Source organism: Bombina bombina, chromosome 3, assembly GCF_027579735.1.
Source record: "Bombina bombina isolate aBomBom1 chromosome 3, aBomBom1.pri, whole genome shotgun sequence".
Taxonomy (NCBI): Eukaryota; Metazoa; Chordata; class Amphibia; order Anura; family Bombinatoridae; genus Bombina; species Bombina bombina.
The window spans coordinates 858,602,521-858,621,207 of NC_069501.1; the positions used below are offsets into that span (position 1 = coordinate 858,602,521).

General features: G+C 40.3%; 1 protein-coding gene across 8 annotated transcripts in view; it reads right to left on the minus strand.

Moving 5' to 3' along the window:
- MBNL2 (muscleblind like splicing regulator 2) overlaps window positions 1-18,687 on the minus strand; it is a 514,609-nt gene that overhangs the window by 184,005 nt on the left and 311,917 nt on the right. For all 8 annotated transcript variants that reach the window (XM_053707834.1, XM_053707829.1, XM_053707832.1 and 5 more), the window contains exon 3: window positions 4,423-4,587. In XM_053707834.1, coding sequence (XP_053563809.1) covers window positions 4,423-4,587 — 165 coding nt within the window. The remainder of the gene's footprint in view (window positions 1-4,422; window positions 4,588-18,687) is intronic.

The window sequence follows — 18,687 nt, forward strand, 5'->3', positions numbered from 1 at the left end:
AAATTTGGAAGCTTTAACCCTTAAAATAACGGAACCGGAGCCGTTTTGAACTTTAACCCCTTTACAGTCCCTGGTATCTGCTTTGCTGAGACCCAACCAAGCCCCAAGGGGAATACGATACCAAATGACGCCTTCAGAAAGTCTTTTCTAAGTATCAGAGCTCCTCTCACATGCGACTGCATGCCATGCCTCTCAAAAACAAGTGCGCAACACCGGCGCGAAAATGAGGCTCTGCCTATGCTTTGGGAAAGCCCCTAAAGAATAAGGTGTCTAAAACAGTGCCTGCCGATATTATTATATCAAAATACCCAGATAAAATGATTCCTCAAGGCTAAATATGTGTTAATAATCAATCGATTTAGCCCAAAAAAAGTCTACAGTCTAAATAAGCCCTTTTTGAAGCCCTTATTTACAATCGTAATAAACATGGCTTACCGGATCCCAGAGGGAAAATGACAGCTTCCAGCATTACATCGTCTTGTTAGAATGTGTCATACCTCAAGCAGCAAGAGACTGCTCACTGTTCCCCCAACTGAAGTTAATTGCTCTCAACAGTCCTGTGTGGAACAGCCATGGATTTTAGTGACGGTTGCTAAAATCATTTTCCTCATACAAACAGAAATCTTCATCTCTTTTCTGTTTCTGAGTAAATAGTACATACCAGCACTATTTCAAAATAACAAACTCTTGATTGAATAATAAAAACTACAGTTAAACACTAAAAAACTCTAAGCCATCTCCGTGGAGATGTTGCCTGTACAACGGCAAAGAGAATGACTGGGGTAGGCGGAGCCTAGGAGGGATCATGTGACCAGCTTTGCTGGGCTCTTTGCCATTTCCTGTTGGGGAAGAGAATATCCCACAAGTAAGGATGACGCCGTGGACCGGACACACCTATGTTGGAGAAACACCCATGCTAAATAGTTTCTAAATTTTGTCCTGAGTTTAGAAATACCCAATGTTTACACGTTCTTTGCTTTTTTTGCAATTTATGGGGCAATAAATACAAGTAGCACTTCGCTATTTCTAAACCACTTTTTTTCAAAATTAGCGCTAGTTACATTGGAACCCTGATATCTGTCAGGAATACCTGAATATCCCTTGACATGTATATATTTTTTTTTAGAAGACAACCCAAAGTATTGATCTAGGCCCATTTTGGTATATTTCATGCCACCATTTCACCGCCAAATGCGATAAAAAAAAAAAAGTTCACTTTTTCACAAAATTTGTCACAAACTTTAGGTTTCCCACTGAAATTATTTACAAACAGCTTCTGCAATTATGGCACAAATGGTTGTAAATGCTTCTCTGGGATCCCCTTTTTTCAGAAATAGCAGACTTATATGGCTTTGGGGTTGCTTTTTGGTAATTAGAAGGCCGCTAAATGCCGCTGCGCACCACACGTGTTTTATGCCCAGGAGTGAAGGGGTTAATTAGGGAGCTTGTAGGGTTAATTTTAGTGTAGTGTAGTGTAGTAGACAACCCCAAGTATTGATCTAGGCCCATTTTGGTATATTTTATGCCACCATTTCACCGCCAAATGCGAGCAAATAAAAAAAAAACTTTACATTTTTCACAATTTTAGGTTTCTCACTGAAATTATTTACAAACAGCTTGTGCTATTATGGCAGAAATTGTTGTAAAAGCTTCTCTGGGATCCCCTTTGTTCAGAAATAGCAGACTTATATGGCTTTGGCGTTGCTTTTTGGTAATTAGAAGGCCGCTAAATGCTGCTGCGCACCACACGTTAATTATGCCCAGCAGTGAAGGGGTTAAATTAGGTAGCTTGTAGGGAGCTTGCAGGGTTAATTTTAGAGATCAGCCTCCCACCTGACACATCCCACCCCCTGATCCCTCCCAAACAGCTCTCTTCCCTCCCCCAGCCCACAATTGTTCCCGCCATCTTAAGTACTGGCAGAAAGTCTGCCAGTACTAAATAAAAGAGTTTTTTTTTTTTTTTTAAATAAAAATAATAAAATATTTTAGCTGTGATGGACCCCTGCCTTAGCCCCAACCTCCCTGATCCCCCCTCCAGCTCTCTAACCCTCTCCCCTACCTAATTACCGCCATCTTGGGTACTGGCAGCTGTCTGCCAGTACCCAGTTTGGCCCCAAAAACCCCCCAAAAAGTATTTTTATTTTATTTTTTACTTCTATTTCTGTAGTGTAGCAGCCCCCCACAATACCCCCACCCCCTCCCAGATCCTTTTATATTTAAAAAAAAAATTCCCTTTTTTTTCCCCTTTCTGCCCTCATTCATTGGTGTCAGTGTGGCTAATGGGTGCACGTGCACGCGCACGCTCACGTGCACACGCACCCCTCGTGCACGCGCACGCGCATCATGCACGCGCGCACCCTCACACCCGGCGGACACTGGCACCATCGCTACCGGTGCAGAGAGGGCCACAGAGTGGCTCTCTCTGCATCGGAGGCTTGTAAAGTGGTATTGCAGGATGCCTCCATATCGAGGCATCACTGCAATACCCTCAGAGCTGCTGGAAGCATTTGTGATCGCTTGCAGCACTCTGTTAGACAACTGACGTACCAGGTACGTCCATTGTCATTAACTGTTAGTTTTAGCATGACGTACCTGGTACGTCAGTTGTCATTAAGGGGTTAATATAACTGTGTTGGTTATGCAAAACTGGGGAATGGGTAATAAAGGGATTATCTATCTTTTTAAAAAATAAACATTCTGGTGTAGACTGTCCCTTTAAAGATGAAACAAAGAAAATAAACATTTAAAAATATTGCTTAATCCATAGAAACCTCAGTATAACTGATAATAAGACTTCCAATTAGAAATCATTTTCTAGACTAAACGGCAACAAAAACCATTATTTTCTTCATTTAAAAGATAATATTCCTTTCCACAGTCATTGTATAACTACATCAATTAGTGTCTAATTGCTTGTAACCATTGCTCACTTTTATCCAAGTATTATAAAAGATATTTCAATATATTCCATTCTTTCCCTGTTAGCCTCTTGAAAAGTTAGGAAATCTTTAATATTTCTCTTTAGAACTATAGTATGCACTTCCGATAAAAAAGCATGATACAATAATTTGTGTCTCCCCAGAATATATAAATATATTAACTGCCTAAAAGTGTACAACGGTGCTAATACTAAACAGGCGTATTATTTTTAATAAATACTTTTGTCAACAATATTAAATGGCTTATTACCATGCAGTATTCTCCCTAAGACCTATTAAATTGGCATGCGACCCTGCTGATTTTACTAACCATCTAAAATTAGATAACAAATGTTTTCAATTATGTTGCACAAATTAAAATTCAATTAATTTATTTTAAATGATGCAATTATGTTGTGCTTTGGATAGCTTAAAGGGACACTCAATCTAAATTAAACTCTCATTATTCAGATAGAGCATGCCACTTTAAACAACTTCCCAATGTACTTCCATTAACTAAATGTGCACAGTCTTTTTATATTTAAACTTTTTGAGTCACCAGCTCCTATTGAGCATGTGCAAGAATAAGTGTGTATGCATTTGTGAATGACTGATGGCTGTCACATGGTACGTGTATGCATTTGTGATTGGCTGATGGCTGTCACATGGTACAAGGGGAGTGGAAAAAGACATATCTTTTAAAATTGTCAGAAAAAAAATCTACTACTTATTTGTAGTTCAGACTAAGTGCTATTGCATTGTCTTGTTATCTTGCATTTGTTGATTATTCAAATCTACTGTGTTGACTGGTCCTTTAAAGAGACAGTCAACACTATAATTTTTGTTGTTTAAAAAGATAGATAACCCTTTTATTACCTATTCCCCAGTTTTGCATAACCAACACATTAATAATAATACACTTTTTACGTCTGTGATAACCTTGTGCCTAAGCCTCTGTAAACTGCCCCCTTATTTCCGTTCTTTTGACAGACTTGCCTTTTAGCCAATCAGTGCTTACTACTAGGTAATTTCATGAGACACACATGAACTAACGCCCTCTAGGGGTGAAAAACTTTCAAAATACATTTACATAAGAGGCCGTCTTCAAGGTCTAAGAAATTATCATATATAAGCCTACCTAAGTTTAGCTTTCAACTAAGAATACCAAGAGAACAAAGCAAAATTGGTGATAAAAGTAAATTGGAAAGTTGTTTAAAATGACATGCCCTATTAGAATCATGGGTTTATTTTGGACTTGACTGTCCCTTTAAGTAACATTTCTAAATATTATTGAAAAGTATTACACTGCCCCCACCTGCAAAGCATTACACTACCCCTTCATAATGCCACCCGGCTGGCAAATGTTTCTGTATAAAACACTATTGTGTTCTCTGTTAATTGTGATTATATTTCCTTTTATGATGACAAAAGAAGACACAAATACATATTATCAGATAGTACAGTTAAATATTTCATACATTTAAAGTAATAAAATGCTACTTACCATTGGCGGCAGCTGTGTGCCAGGAAACATAAACTGCATTTGCTGGGCAAGCATTGCTGCTGCGGTTTTCTGCTGGATGAGATTATTTCTGCCATTAATTTCTAGCTGGGTTTTTAAATGTGTTGGTGGATGAAGATATTTGCAGTTCTCCCTTGAACATCGACCCTGAAAAAGTTTTCTTCAATTAGGTTTAAAAGTCATTTTATGTGAACCACAAAAGGGTCCCAAACTGAAACAAAAACATTACTTAAAGGAACAGTCTACACTAAAATTGTTATTGTTTAAAAAGATAGATAATGCCTTTACTAACCATTCCCCAACTTTGCACAACCAACATTGATATATTAATATACGTTATAACATTTAAACCTCTAAATTTCTGCCTGTTTCTAAGCCACTACAGACAGCCTCTTATTACATGCTTTTTATTATCTTTTTACAACAGGAGACTGCTAGTTCATGTGGGCCATATAGATAGCATTGTGTTTATCACAACACAGTACTAGATGCAAGTCAATAGATAATAAATTAAATGTCATGTGATCAGGGGGCTGTCAGAATATGCTTAGATACAAGGTAATCACGGAGGTAAAAAGTATAATTATATAAGAGTGTTAGTTATGCAAAACTGTGGAATGGGTAATAAAGGGATTATCTATCTTTTAAAACAATAAAAATTATATTGTAGACTGTCCCTTTAAGGGAAAATTTTCTTTCATTTCAAATATCTGTACTGTCAATAATGTTGAAATCACTATGAGAAAAGTCTTAAAGGGACATAAAACTGCTAATTTTCTTATTGCACCTATAGAAAACTTGATCAAATCAGTTATCTACAAAACTTCCCAAAGACATTAATGGGGATTTTCTTTATAAAATCATTTGATTAGCTTTTTCTAAAGGAATGTATTCAACTCTTATGTGTTTAATCCTCACAAAAGGGTTAAACACATAGTTGAAGGCAGCTCTGATCTGGAGCTGAACATGGATCAATAAGTAAATCACAAGAAGCATATGTGAATAGCTGTCAATCACTGTCCATGTTGAAGGGACAATAAAGTCATAATTAAACATTCATGATTATAACAGAGCATACAATTTTAAACTACTTTCCAATTTACTTCTATTATTTAATTTGCTTCCTTCTCTTGTTATTCTTTGCTGTAAGGTTTATCTAGGAAAGCTCAGGAACAGCAAAGAACCTAGGTTCTAGCTGCTGATTGGTGGCTGAATATATATACTAATTGTCATTGGCTCAACCATGTGTTCAGTTAGAAACCAGTAGTGCATTGCTGCTCCTTTAACAAATGACACTACGAGAATGAAGCAAATTTGATAATAGAAGTAAACTGGAAAATTGTTCAAAATTGTATGTTCTACCTAAATCATGAAAGAAAAACTTTGGGTTTCATGCCCCTTTAAGGTCTAAAAAATATGTGTATTCCAGCTCCAGAGCTATCTTTAGCTATGCATTTAAGTACTTTATGCATTGTCTTATATGCAGTTTTATGCCCATTTAATTAGGTTGCCACCTGTCCCTTAAAATACAGAACACTTATAAGTTACACATGCTGCAGGGTGTGTAGGGAGGAATAGGAATAGTGCTGTCCAGAAACACAATACATGTTCCTCCCTGCACACCCTGCAGCATGTGTATCTCACGTGTTCCAGGAAAACATGACTGAGGTGGTAACACTAAGACACCACTTATTCATTATTAAAAAAAAAATTAAACCTACTAATTTGAAGTACCATTTTCAATGCCTTAATATTTATATAGTAATTCATATTTTTTCAATGAATGAATAATAGAAAAATAATTTATAAAACTGCAAATCTAGTATCTGCCAATATGATGTATACATAAACTGAAGCTGAGGATAGTCCACTGTATATTCTTTTTAGATAAATCTACTGTACATTCTTTTTAGATAGACCTCCAAGCTTTCTAAATATGATTTTTTTTCTTATTCAAACATCTTTCTGATACTTGAAAAGGTTGCAGCTTCAAACGCTGTGTGTATTCCGCAGGCAGAGTTTTCAAAAGGCTACACAACACAAGGTTGTCTAACGCCAAACCCAGGGGACGTAAAAAGGTTCTCGCATTAACCGCGTAATATCAAATGTGATTTACTGAACCAGGAAACTAAAGTTATATGTCCTTAGACTCTGACTTAACAGTGGACCTCAAAGACTGGAGTTGGACTCTCCTAATGGATTTTTATCTATCCCTACATATTGTCACTTTAACAGGGCAGGATTTGGAGGCTTTAAAAACGTGGATAATTAGTGCCAGTTTGTGTGATCCACATTTATTTTCACAGGGAAATTCTTAAACTGTGGGCTGAGGACTAATGCAGACAAACACCAGCTAACTGTAAATGTTTTTTTTTTACATATAAAAATTTAGTATTAGCTTTACCTTACTTTATCATAGCCATTAGCCACTGTTTTAGGAAGGAATATGTGTACAAAGAAAAGGTATCACCAGCAAAGCGATCTTATATTTCCCTTACCCAAGAAAGAAGCAAGGACAGGAGAGATAAATATAATGTAAATTTTTGGGCCAGTATTTAACGATCCCACTGGCGCGCTAACGTGTTAGAAGTAAGATTTTGTGCCAGTTGGGTAGCGCTTGTTTTACAAGTTGAAAGTAAACAGTTTTTGATTATGTGCTAACCCTATGCGCGCAAAAACCCGAAGTTAGGATATTGTGCACGTGTTAAAAACTCTAACATTACAGAAAAAAAATAAACAAAATTATCAAAAATAAAAACATTAAACCTAATCCCTATGAAAATAAAAAAGCCCCACAAAATAAAAACACCCCCTAAGCTAAGCTATCAATAGCCCTTTTGTAGGGCATTGCCCTAAGTTAAACAGCTCTTTTACATTTAAAAATTACTAAATACCCCCTAACAGTAAAATAACCCCACCCACCAAATCCCCCAAAATAAAAAAAACTAACACTAAAAAAACCTTTAGGGGCAATGGGTAGTTTAGATTTTTTTAGTGTTAGTTTTTTTTTTTTTTTGGGGGGGGGGTTTACTGTTAGGGGGTTATTGGTAATTTGTTTAGGTAAAAGAGCTGTTTAACTTAGGGGAAATGCCCTACAAAAGCCCTTTTAAGGGCTATTAGTAGTTTAGTATTAGATTAGGGGGTGTTTTTATTTTTGAGGGGATTTTTTTTATAGGGGTATTAGTTTAGGTTTAAATTTTTTATTTTGTGTAATTTTAGGTTTGGGGCTTTTTGCATAGTATTTATATAAATATATATACATACATGATTATATAAAGGTAAATATACAGATATATATATATATATATATTTATAAATATGCATATTAGGCTAGTGCACTTGAGAAAATGTGATAGTGTTTGTGCTAGTAGGATGATATTTTCTTGTATGTATCTCTATGTTAAAGCCCTTTGCCACCCTATTTTTTATTTTGAGCCCTTATAATTTTTTTGTGCAATATTTTTTTAAATAATTTTTATTAGATAGTGTTAGTATGAGTGTAACTCTACTTTGAAATGTATTTTTGATGTGTTTTGTGACACTTTTTTGTTTTGTGATTCAGTTAATCAGAGCACTGAGGACACGCAATATCCGGACGAGTGTTAACTTTAATTGCGCTCAAGCAATAGTGCAAACAGATGCGATAAACCCCTTTTCACTTGCACTCGTAATCTGGCCCTTTGTTGGTCTGGAAATATTTTATTCATGTACACAATTAAATAGAACAATTTACATATACATGTAGTGACTAAACCTCCTTTTTTTTTTTATAGGAATTTGCTTTTCAACAAAGAATACCAGAAGAACAAAGCAAGTTAAATAGAAGTACAATTTAACTTTTGTGTTTGTTTAATAGCATGTTCTATCGGAATCATGTAAGTTTAATTTTGACTTTACAGTCCCTTTAATCTCATTGTTCTACTGCAATTCTATGTACACAGAATCAACCCCTTTCTAAGTTTCAAGAAGTTCAAGGAATAGAAAATTGTTTGTAGTGAAATAGATCTGCACAAGGACGAAAGTGTGAGTAGCGAGGGGAAAGCAGTAATCATAAAAGTAAAAGCTTTCATTTTATTGTTTTATAAAAGTAAATAAAATGTAGAATACTTTAGATAACGGTTTTTCAAATATTTTCATAATATCAGAAAAAACAGAATTTATGCTTACCTGATAAATTACTTTCTCCAACGGTGTGTCCGGTCCACGGTTTCATCCTTACTTGTGGGATATTCTCCTCCCCTACAGGGAATTGCAAGGAGAGCACACAGCAAGAGCTGTCCATATAGCTCCCCCTCTGGCTCCGCCCCCCAGTCATTCGACCGACGGTTAGGAGAAAAAGGAGAAACTATAGGGTGCCGTGGTGACTGTAGTGTATAAAGAAAAAGAGAAATTTTTCAAACCTGATTAAAAAACCAGGGCGGGCCGTGGACCGGACACACCGTTGGAGAAAGTAATTTATCAGGTAAGCATAAATTCTGTTTTCTCCAACATTGGTGTGTCCGGTCCACGGTTTCATCCTTACTTGTGGGAACCAATACCAAAGCTTTAGGACACGGATGAAGGGAGGGAGCAAATCAGGTTACCTAAACGGAAGGCACCACGGCTTGCAAAACCTTTCTCCCAAAAACAGCCTCCGAAGAAGCAAAAGTATCGAATTTGTAAAATTTGGCAAAAGTGTGCAGAGAAGGCCAAGTCGCTGCCTTACATATCTGATCAACAGAAGCCTCGATCTTGAAAGCCCATGTGGAAGCCACAGCTCTAGTGGAGTGAGCTGTGACTCGTTCAGGAGGCTGCCGTCCGGCAGTCTCATAAGCCAATCGGATAATGCTTTTCAGCCAGAAAGAAAGAGGTAGCCGTAGCTTTTTGTCCTCTCCTCTTACCAGAGTAAACGACAAACAAAGATGAGGTTTGTCTAAAATCCTTAGTTGCTTCTAAATAGAACTTTAAAGCACGAACTACATCTAAATTGTGTAACAAACGTTCCTTCTTTGAAACTGGATTCGGACACAGAGAAGGAACAACTATTACCTGGTTAATATTCCTGTTGGAAACAACCTTCGGAAGAAAACCAGGCTTAGTACGCAAAACGACCTTATCTGAATGGAACACCAGATAGGGTGTATGACACTGCAAAGCAGATAATTCCGAAACTCTTTTTGCAGAAGAAATAGCAACCAAAAACAGAACTTTTCAAGATAGTAACTTGATATCTATGGAATGTAACGGTTCAAACGGAACCCCTTGAAGAACTGAAAGAACTAAATTTAGACTCCAAGGAGGAGTCAAGGGTCTGTAAACAGGCTTGATTCTGACCAAAGCCTGTACAAAAGCTTGTACATCTGGCACAGCTGCCAGTTGTTTGTGTAACAAGACAGATAAAGCAGAAATCTGTCCTTTTAGAGAACTCGCTGACAATCCCTTATCCAAACCTTCTTGGAGAAAGGAGAGGATCTTAGGAATTTTAATCTTACTCCAGGAGAATCCCTTGGATTCACACCAACAGATATATCTTTTCCATATTTTATGGTAAATCTTTCTAGTCACAGGTTTTCTGGCTTGGACCAGAGTATCTATCACTGAATCTGAAAACCCACGCTTGGATAAAAACAGAATTTATGCTTACCTGATAAAATTACTTTCTCCAACGGTGTGTCCGGTCCACGGCGTCATCCTTACTTGTGGGATATTCTCTTCCCCAACAGGAAATGGCAAAGAGTCCCAGCAAAGCTGGTCACATGATCCCTCCTAGGCTCCGCCCACCCCAGTCATTCGACCGACGGACAGGAGAAAATATATATAGGAGAAACCATATGATACCGTGGTGACTGTAGTTAGAGAAAATAATTCATCAGACCTGATTAAAAAACCAGGGCGGGCCGTGGACCGGACACACCGTTGGAGAAAGTAATTTATCAGGTAAGCATAAATTCTGTTTTCTCCAACATTGGTGTGTCCGGTCCATGGCGTCATCCTTACTTGTGGGAACCAATACCAAAGCTTTAGGACACGGATGAAGGGAGGGAGCAAATCAGGTCACCTAAATGGAAGGCACCACGGCTTGCAAAACCTTTCTCCCAAAAATAGCCTCCGAAGAAGCAAAAGTATCAAATTTGTAAAATTTGGCAAAAGTGTGCAGTGAAGACCAAGTCGCTGCCTTACATATCTGGTCAACAGAAGCCTCGTTCTTGAAGGCCCATGTGGAAGCCACAGCCCTAGTGGAGTGAGCTGTGATTCTTTCAGGAGGCTGCCGTCCGGCAGTCTCATAAGCCAATCGGATAATGCTTTTAAGCCAAAAGGAAAGAGAGGTAGAAGATGTTTGTCTGAAATCTTTAGTAGCCTCTAAATAGAATTTTAGAGCACGGACTACGTCCAAATTGTGTAACAAACGTTCCTTCTTTGAAACTGGATTCGGACACAAAGAAGGTACAACTATCTCCTGGTTAATATTTTTGTTGGAAACAACTTTCGGAAGAAAACCAGGCTTAGTACGCAAAACCACCTTATCTGCATGGAACACCAGATAGGGCGGAGAACACTGCAGAGCAGATAACTCTGAAACTCTTCTAGCAGAAGAAATTGCAACCAAAAACAAAACTTTCCAAGATAGTAACTTAATATCTACGGAATGTAAGGGTTCAAACGGAACCCCTTGAAGAACTGAAAGAACTAGATTTAGACTCCAGGGAGGAGTCAAAGGTCTGTAAACAGGCTTGATCCTAACCAGAGCCTGAACAAATGCTTGAACATCTGGCACAGCTGCCAGTCTTTTGTGAAGTAAAACAGATAAAGCAGAGATCTGTCCCTTCAGAGAACTTGCAGATAATCCTTTCTCCAAACCTTCTTGTAGAAAGGATAGAATCTTAGGAATTTTTATCTTGTTCCATGGGAATCCTTTAGATTCACACCAACAGATATATTTTTTCCATATTTTATGGTAAATTTTTCTAGTTACAGGCTTTCTAGCCTGAATCAGAGTATCTATTACAGAATCTGAAAACCCACGCTTTGATAAAATCAAGCGTTCAATCTCCAAGCCGTCAGTTGGAGGGAAACCAGATTCGGATGTTCGAATGGACCCTGAACAAGAAGGTCCTGTCTCAAAGGTAGCTTCCATGGTGGAGCCGATGACATATTGACCAGGTCTGCATACCAAGTCCTGCGTGGCCACGCAGGAGCTATCAAGATCACCGAGGCCCTCTCCTGATTGATCCTGGCTACCAGCCTGGGGATGAGAGGAAACGGTGGAAATACATAAGCTAGGTTGAAGGTCCAAGGTGCTACTAGTGCATCTACTAGGGTCGCCTTGGGATCCCTGGATCTGGACCCGTAGCAAGGAACCTTGAAGTTCTGACGAGACGCCATCAGATCGATGTCTGGAATGCCCCATAATTGAGTTATTTGGGCAAAGATTTCCGGATGGAGTTCCCACTCCCCCGGATGGAATGTCTGACGACTCAGAAAATCCGAATTTTCCACTCCTGGGATGTGGATCGCAGACAAGTGGCAGGAGTGATCCTCCGCCCATTGAATTATCTTGGTCACTTCTTTCATCGCCAGGGAAGTCCTTGTTCCCCCCTGATGATTGATATATGCAACGGTCGTCATGTTGTCTGACTGAAACCTTATGAATTTGGCCTTTGCTAGTTGAGGCCAAGCTCTGAGAGCATTGAATATCGCTCTCAGTTCCAGAATGTTTATCGGGAGAAGAGACTCTTCCCGAGACCATAGACCCTGAGCTTTCAGGGATTCCCAGACCGCGCCCCAGCCCACTAGGCTGGCGTCGGTCGTGACAATGACCCACTCTGGTCTGCGGAAGCTCATTCCCTGTGACAGATTGTCCAGGGTCAGCCACCAACGGAGTGAATCTCTGGTCTTTTGATCTACTTGAATCGTCGGAGACAAGTCTGTATAATCCCCATTCCACTGTCTGAGCATGCACAGTTGTAATGGTCTTAGATGAATTCGTGCAAAAGGAACTATGTCCATTGTTGCAACCATCAATCCTATTACTTCCATGCACTGCGCTATGGAAGGACGAGGAACAGAATGAAGTATTTGACAAGAGCTTAGAAGTTTTGATTTTCTGACCTCTGTCAGAAAAATCCTCATTTCTAAGGAATCTATTATTGTTCCCAAGAAGGGAACTCTTGTTGACGGGACAGAGAACTTTTTTCTTTGTTCACCTTCCATCCGTGAGATCTGAGAAAGGCTAGGACGATGTCCGTATGAGCCTTTGCTTTTGACAGGGACGACGCTTGAATCAGGATGTCGTCCAAGTAAGGTACTACTGCAATGCCCCTTGGTCTTAGAACCGCTAGAAGGGACCCTAGTACCTTTGTGAAAATCCTTGGAGCAGTGGCTAATCCAAATGGAAGTGCCACAAACTGGTAATGCTTGTCCAGAAAAGCGAACCTTAGGAACTGATGATGTTCCTTGTGGATAGGAATATGTAGGTACGCATCCTTTAAATCCACGGTAGTCATAAATTGATTTTCCTGGATAGTAGGTAGGATCGTTCGAATAGTTTCCATTTTGAACGATGGTACCCTGAGAAATTTGTTTAGGATCTTTAGATCCAAAATTGGTCTGAATGTTCCCTCTTTTTTGGGAACTATGAACAGATTGGAATAAAATCCCATTCCTTGTTCTCTTATTGGAACTGGATGTATCACTCCCATCTTTAACAGGTCTTCTACACAATGTAAGAATGCCTGTCTCTTTATTTGGTTTGAAGATAATTGAGACATGTGGAACCTTCCCCTTGGGGGTAGTTCCTTGAATTCCAGGAGATAACCTTGAGAAACTATTTCTAGCGCCCAAGGATCCTGAACATCTCTTGCCCAAGCCTGAGCAAAGAGAGAAAATCTGCCCCCCACTAGATCCGGTCCCGGATCGGGGGCTATCCCTTCATGCTGTTTTGGTAGCAGTGGTAGGCTTCTTGGCCTGCTTACCCTTGTTCCAGCCTTGCATTGGTTTCCAGGCTGGTTTGGGTTGTGAAGTATTACCCTCTTGCTTAGAGGATACAGAATTAGAGACTGGTCCGTTTCTGCGAAAGGGACGAAAATTAGGCTTATTATTAGCCTTAAAAGACCTATCCTGTGGGAGGGCGTGGCCCTTTCCCCCAGTGATGTCTGAAATAATCTCTTTCAAATCAGGTCCAAATAATGTTTTACCTTTGAAAGGAATGTTAAGCAATTTTGTCTTGGAAGACACATCCGCTGACCAAGACTTTAGCCAAAGCACTCTGCGCGCCACGACAGCAAACCCTGAATTTTTCGCCGCTAATCTAGCTAATTGCAAAGCGGCATCTAAAACAAAAGAGTTAGCCAATTTAAGTGCTTGAACTCTGTCCATAACCTCCTCATACGAAGATTCTTTACTGAGCGATTTTTCTAGTTCCTCGAACCAGAAACACGCTGCCGTAGTGACAGGAACAATGCATGAAATTGGTTGTAGAAGGTAACCTTGCTGTACAAAAATCTTTTTAAGCAAACCCTCTAATTTCTTATCCATAGGATCTTTGAAAGCACAACTATCTTCGATAGGAATAGTAGTGCGTTTGTTTAGAGTAGAAACCGCCCCCTCGACCTTGGGGACTGTCTGCCATAAGTCCTTTCTGGGGTCGACTATAGGAAATAATTTCTTAAATATAGGGGGGGGAACAAAAGGTATGCCGGGCCTTTCCCACTCTTTATTTACTATGTCCGCCACCCGCTTGGGTATAGGAAAAGCGCCGGGGGGCACCGGAACCTCTAGGAACTTGTCCATCTTACATAATTTCTCTGGAATGACCAAATTGTCACAATCATCCAGAGTAGATAACACCTCCTTAAGCAGTGCGCGGAGATGTTCTAATTTAAATTTAAATGTCACAACATCAGGTTCAGCTTGATGAGAAATTTTTCCTGAATCTGAAATTTCTCCATCAGACAAAACCTCCCTCATGGCCCCTTGAGATTGGTGTGAGGGTATGTCAGAACAGTTATCATCAGCGTCCTCTTGCTCTTCAGTGTTTAAAACAGAGCAATCGCGCTTTCTCTGATAAGTAGGCATTTTGGATAAAAGATTTGCTATGGAGTTATCTATTACAGCCGTTAATTGTTGCATGGTAATAAGTATTGGCGCACTAGATGTACTAGGGGCCTCCTGTGTGGGCATAACTGGTGTAGACACAGTAGGGGATGATGTAGTATCATGTTTACTCCCCTCATTTGAGGAATCATCTTGGGCAATATCATTATCTGTTGCAATACTGTCCTTACTTTGTTTGGACACTATGGCACAATTATCACATAAATTTAAATGGGGAGACACATTGGCTTTCATACATATAGAACATAGCTTATCTGATGGTACAGACATGTTAAACAGGCTTAAACTTGTCAACAAAGCACAAAAAACGTTTTAAAATAAAACCGTTACTGTCTCTTTAAATTTCAAACTGAAAACACTTTATTACTGAATATGTGAAAAAGTATGAAGGAATTGTTCAAAATTCACCAAAATTTCACCACAGTGTCTTAAAGCATTAAAAGTATTGCACACCAAATTTCAGAGCTTTAACCCTTAAATTAACGGAACCGGAGCCGTTTTTACATTTAACCCCTATACAGTCCCAGAATGAGGCTCTGTCTATAACTAGAAAGGCCCCCATCTGAAAAAGGTGTCCAACACAGTGCCTGCCGTTTTTCTAAACGTTCCCCAAGATTATAATACCAATAATTAGTTAGAATCTGCATAATATGCCTAGTAAAGCAACTGTTTTAGCCCAGAAAAATGTCTACCAGTTTTTAAGCCCTTTTTGAAGCCCTTTATTCTTTTATGTTTAACTAAGAAAATGGCTTACTGGTCCCCATGAGGGGAAATGACAGCCTTCCAGCATTACATGGTCTTGTTAGAAATATGGCTAGTCATACCTTAAGCAGAAAAGACTGCTAACTGTTTCCCCCAACTGAAGTTACTTCATCTCAACAGTCCTGTGTGGAAACAGCAATTGATTTCAGTTACTGTCTGCTAAAATCATCTTCCTCTTACAAACAGAAATCTTCATCCTTTTCTGTTTCAGAGTAAATAGTACATACCAGCACTATTTTAAAATAACAAACACTTGATAGAAGAATAAAACTACATTTAAACACCAAAAAACTCTTAACCATCTCCGTGGAGATGTTGCCTGTGCAACGGCAAAGAGAATGACTGGGGTGGGCGGAGCCTAGGAGGGATTATGTGACCAGCTTTGCTGGGACTCTTTGCCATTTCCTGTTGGGGAAGAGAATATCCCACAAGTAAGGATGACGCCGTGGACCGGACACACCAATGTTGGAGAAATCTAACGTTCAATTTCCAAGCAGTCAGCTGCAGAGAAACTAGATTTGGATGTTCGAATGGACCTTGTACTAGAAGATCCTGTCTCAAAGGTAGCTTCCATGGTGGAGCCGATGACATATTCACCAGGTCTGCATACCAAGTCCTGCGCGGCCACGCAGGAGCTATCAGAATCACAGAGGCCTTCTCCTGTTTGATCCTGGCTACAAGCCTGGGAAGGAGAGGGAACGGTGGAAACGCATAAGCTAGGTTGAACGACCAAGGCGCCACTAATGCATCCACTAGAGTCGCCTTGGGATCCCTGGATCTGGACCCGTAGCAAGGAACTTTGAAGTTCTGACGGGACGCCATCAGATCCATGTCTGGAATGCCCCATAATTGAGTCAACTGGGCAAACACCTCCGGGTGGAGTTCCCACTCCCCCGGATGGAAAGTCTGACGATTCAGATAATCCGTCTACCAGTTGTCTACTCCTGGGATGTGGATTGCAGATAGGTGGCAGGAGTGATCCTCCGCCCATTTGATGATTTTGGATACCTCTCTCATCGCCAAGGAACTCCTTGTTCCCCCCTGATGGTTGATGTAAGCTACAGTCGTCATGTTGTCTGACTGGAATCTTATGAATCCGGCCTTCGCTAGTTGAGGCCAAGCCCGGAGAGCATTGAATATCGCTCTCAGTTCCAGGATGTTGATCGGGAGAAGAGACTCTTCCCGAGACCATAAACCCTAAGCTTTCAGGGAATCCCAGACCGCGCCCCAGCCTAATAGACTGGCGTCGGTCGTGACAATGACCCACTCTGGTCTGTTAGAATCTTTGGAGACAAGTCTGTATAGTCTCCATTCCATTGCTTGAGCATGCACAGTTGTAATGGTCTTATATGAATTCGAGCAAAAGGAACTATGTCCATTGCTGCAGCCATCAACCTTACTACTTCCATGCACTGAGCTATGGAAGGCTGCAGAATAGAGAGAAGAACTTGACAAGCGTTTAGAAGCTTTGACTTTCTGACCTCTGTCAAGAAGATCTTCATTTCTAAAGAATCTATTCTATTCTATTCTAAGGGAACTCTTGTCGACGGAGACAGGGAACTCTTTTCTACGTTCACCTTCCACCCGTGAGATCTGAGAAAGGCTAGAACAATGTCTGTATGAGCCTTTGCCTTGGAAAGAGACAACGCTTGAATTAGAATGTCGTCCAGATAAGGTGCCACTGCAATGCCCCTTGGTCTTAGAACCGCTAGAAGGGACCCGAGCACCTTTGTGAAAATTCTGGGAGCAGGGGCTAGTCCGAATGGGAGAGCCACGAACTGATAATGTTTGTCCAGAAAGGCGAACCTTAGGAAATGATGATGATCTTTGTGGATAGGAATATGTAGATACGCATCCTTTAAATCCACGGTAGTCATATATTGACCCTCCTGGATTGTAGGTAAAATTGTTTGAATGGTTTCCATTTTGAACGATGGAAATCTGAGAAATTTGTTTAGAATTTTTAAATCCAGAATTGGACTGAAAGTTCCCTCTTTTTTGGGAACTACAAACAGATTTGAGTAAAACCCCTGACCTTGTTCCACAGTTGGAACTGGGTCTATCACTCCCATCTTTAACAGGTCTTCTACACAATGTAAGAATGCCTGTCTCTTTATTTGGTTTGAAGATAAGTCAGACATGTGGAACCTTCCCCTTGGGGGTAGTTCCTTGAATTCTAGAAGATAACCCTGAGAGACTATTTCTAGTGCCCAGGGATCCTGAACATCTCTTGCCCAAGCCTGAGCAAAGAGAGAGAGTCTGCCCCCTACTAGATCCGGTCCCGGATCGGGGGCTACCCCTTCATGCTGTTTTGGTAGCAGCAGCAGGCTTCTTGGCCTGTTTACCCTTGTTCCAGCCTTGCATTGGTTTCCAAGCTGGTTTAGTCTGGGAAGCGTTACCCTCTTGTCTAGAGGCCGCAGAGTTGGAGCCGGTCCGTTCCTGAAATTGCGAAAGGAACGAAAATTTGACTTATTCTTAGCCTTGAAAGGCCTATCTTGTGGGAGGGTATGGCCCTTTCCCCCAGTGATGTCTGAAATAATTTCTTTCAATTCTGGCCCAAAAAGGGTCTTACCTTTGAAAGGGATATTAAGCAATTTTGTCTTGGAAGATACATCCGCCGACCAAGACTTTAGCCAGAGCGCTCTGCGCGCCACAATTGCAAACCCTGAATTTTTCGCCGCTAATCTCGCTAACTGCAAAGCGGCGTCTAAAATAAAGGAATAAGCTAACTTAAGTGCGTGAATTCTGTCCATGACCTCCTCATACGGAGTCTCCCTACTGAGCGACTTTTCCAGTTCCTCGAACCAGAACCACGCCGCTGTAGTGACAGGAATAATGCACGAAATAGGTTGAAGGAGGTAACCTTGCTGTAAAAAATCTTTTTAAGCAAACCCTCCAATTTTTTATCCATAGGATCTTTGAAAGCACAATTGTCCTCAATGGGAATGGTCGTGCGTTTGGCTAGTGTAGAAACCGCCCCCTCGACCTTAGGGACTGTTTGCCATGTGTCCTTCCTGGGGTCGACCATAGGGAACAATTTCTTAAATATAGGAGGAGGGACAAAAGGTATGCCTGGCTTCTCCCACTCCTTATTCACTATGTCCGCCACCCTTTTAGGTATCGGAAAGGCATCAGGGTGCACCGGGACCTCTAGGAACTTGTCCATCTTGCACAATTTTTCTGGGATGACCAGATTGTCCCAATCATCCAGAGTAGATAGCACCTCCTTAAGTAATGCGCGGAGATGCTCTAATTTAAATTTAAATGTCACAACATCAGGTTCTGCCTGCTGAGAAATTCTTCCTGTATCAGAAATTTCTCCATCTCACAAACCCTCCCTCACTGCCACTTCAGACTGGTGTGAGGGTATGACAGAAAATTTATCATCAGCGC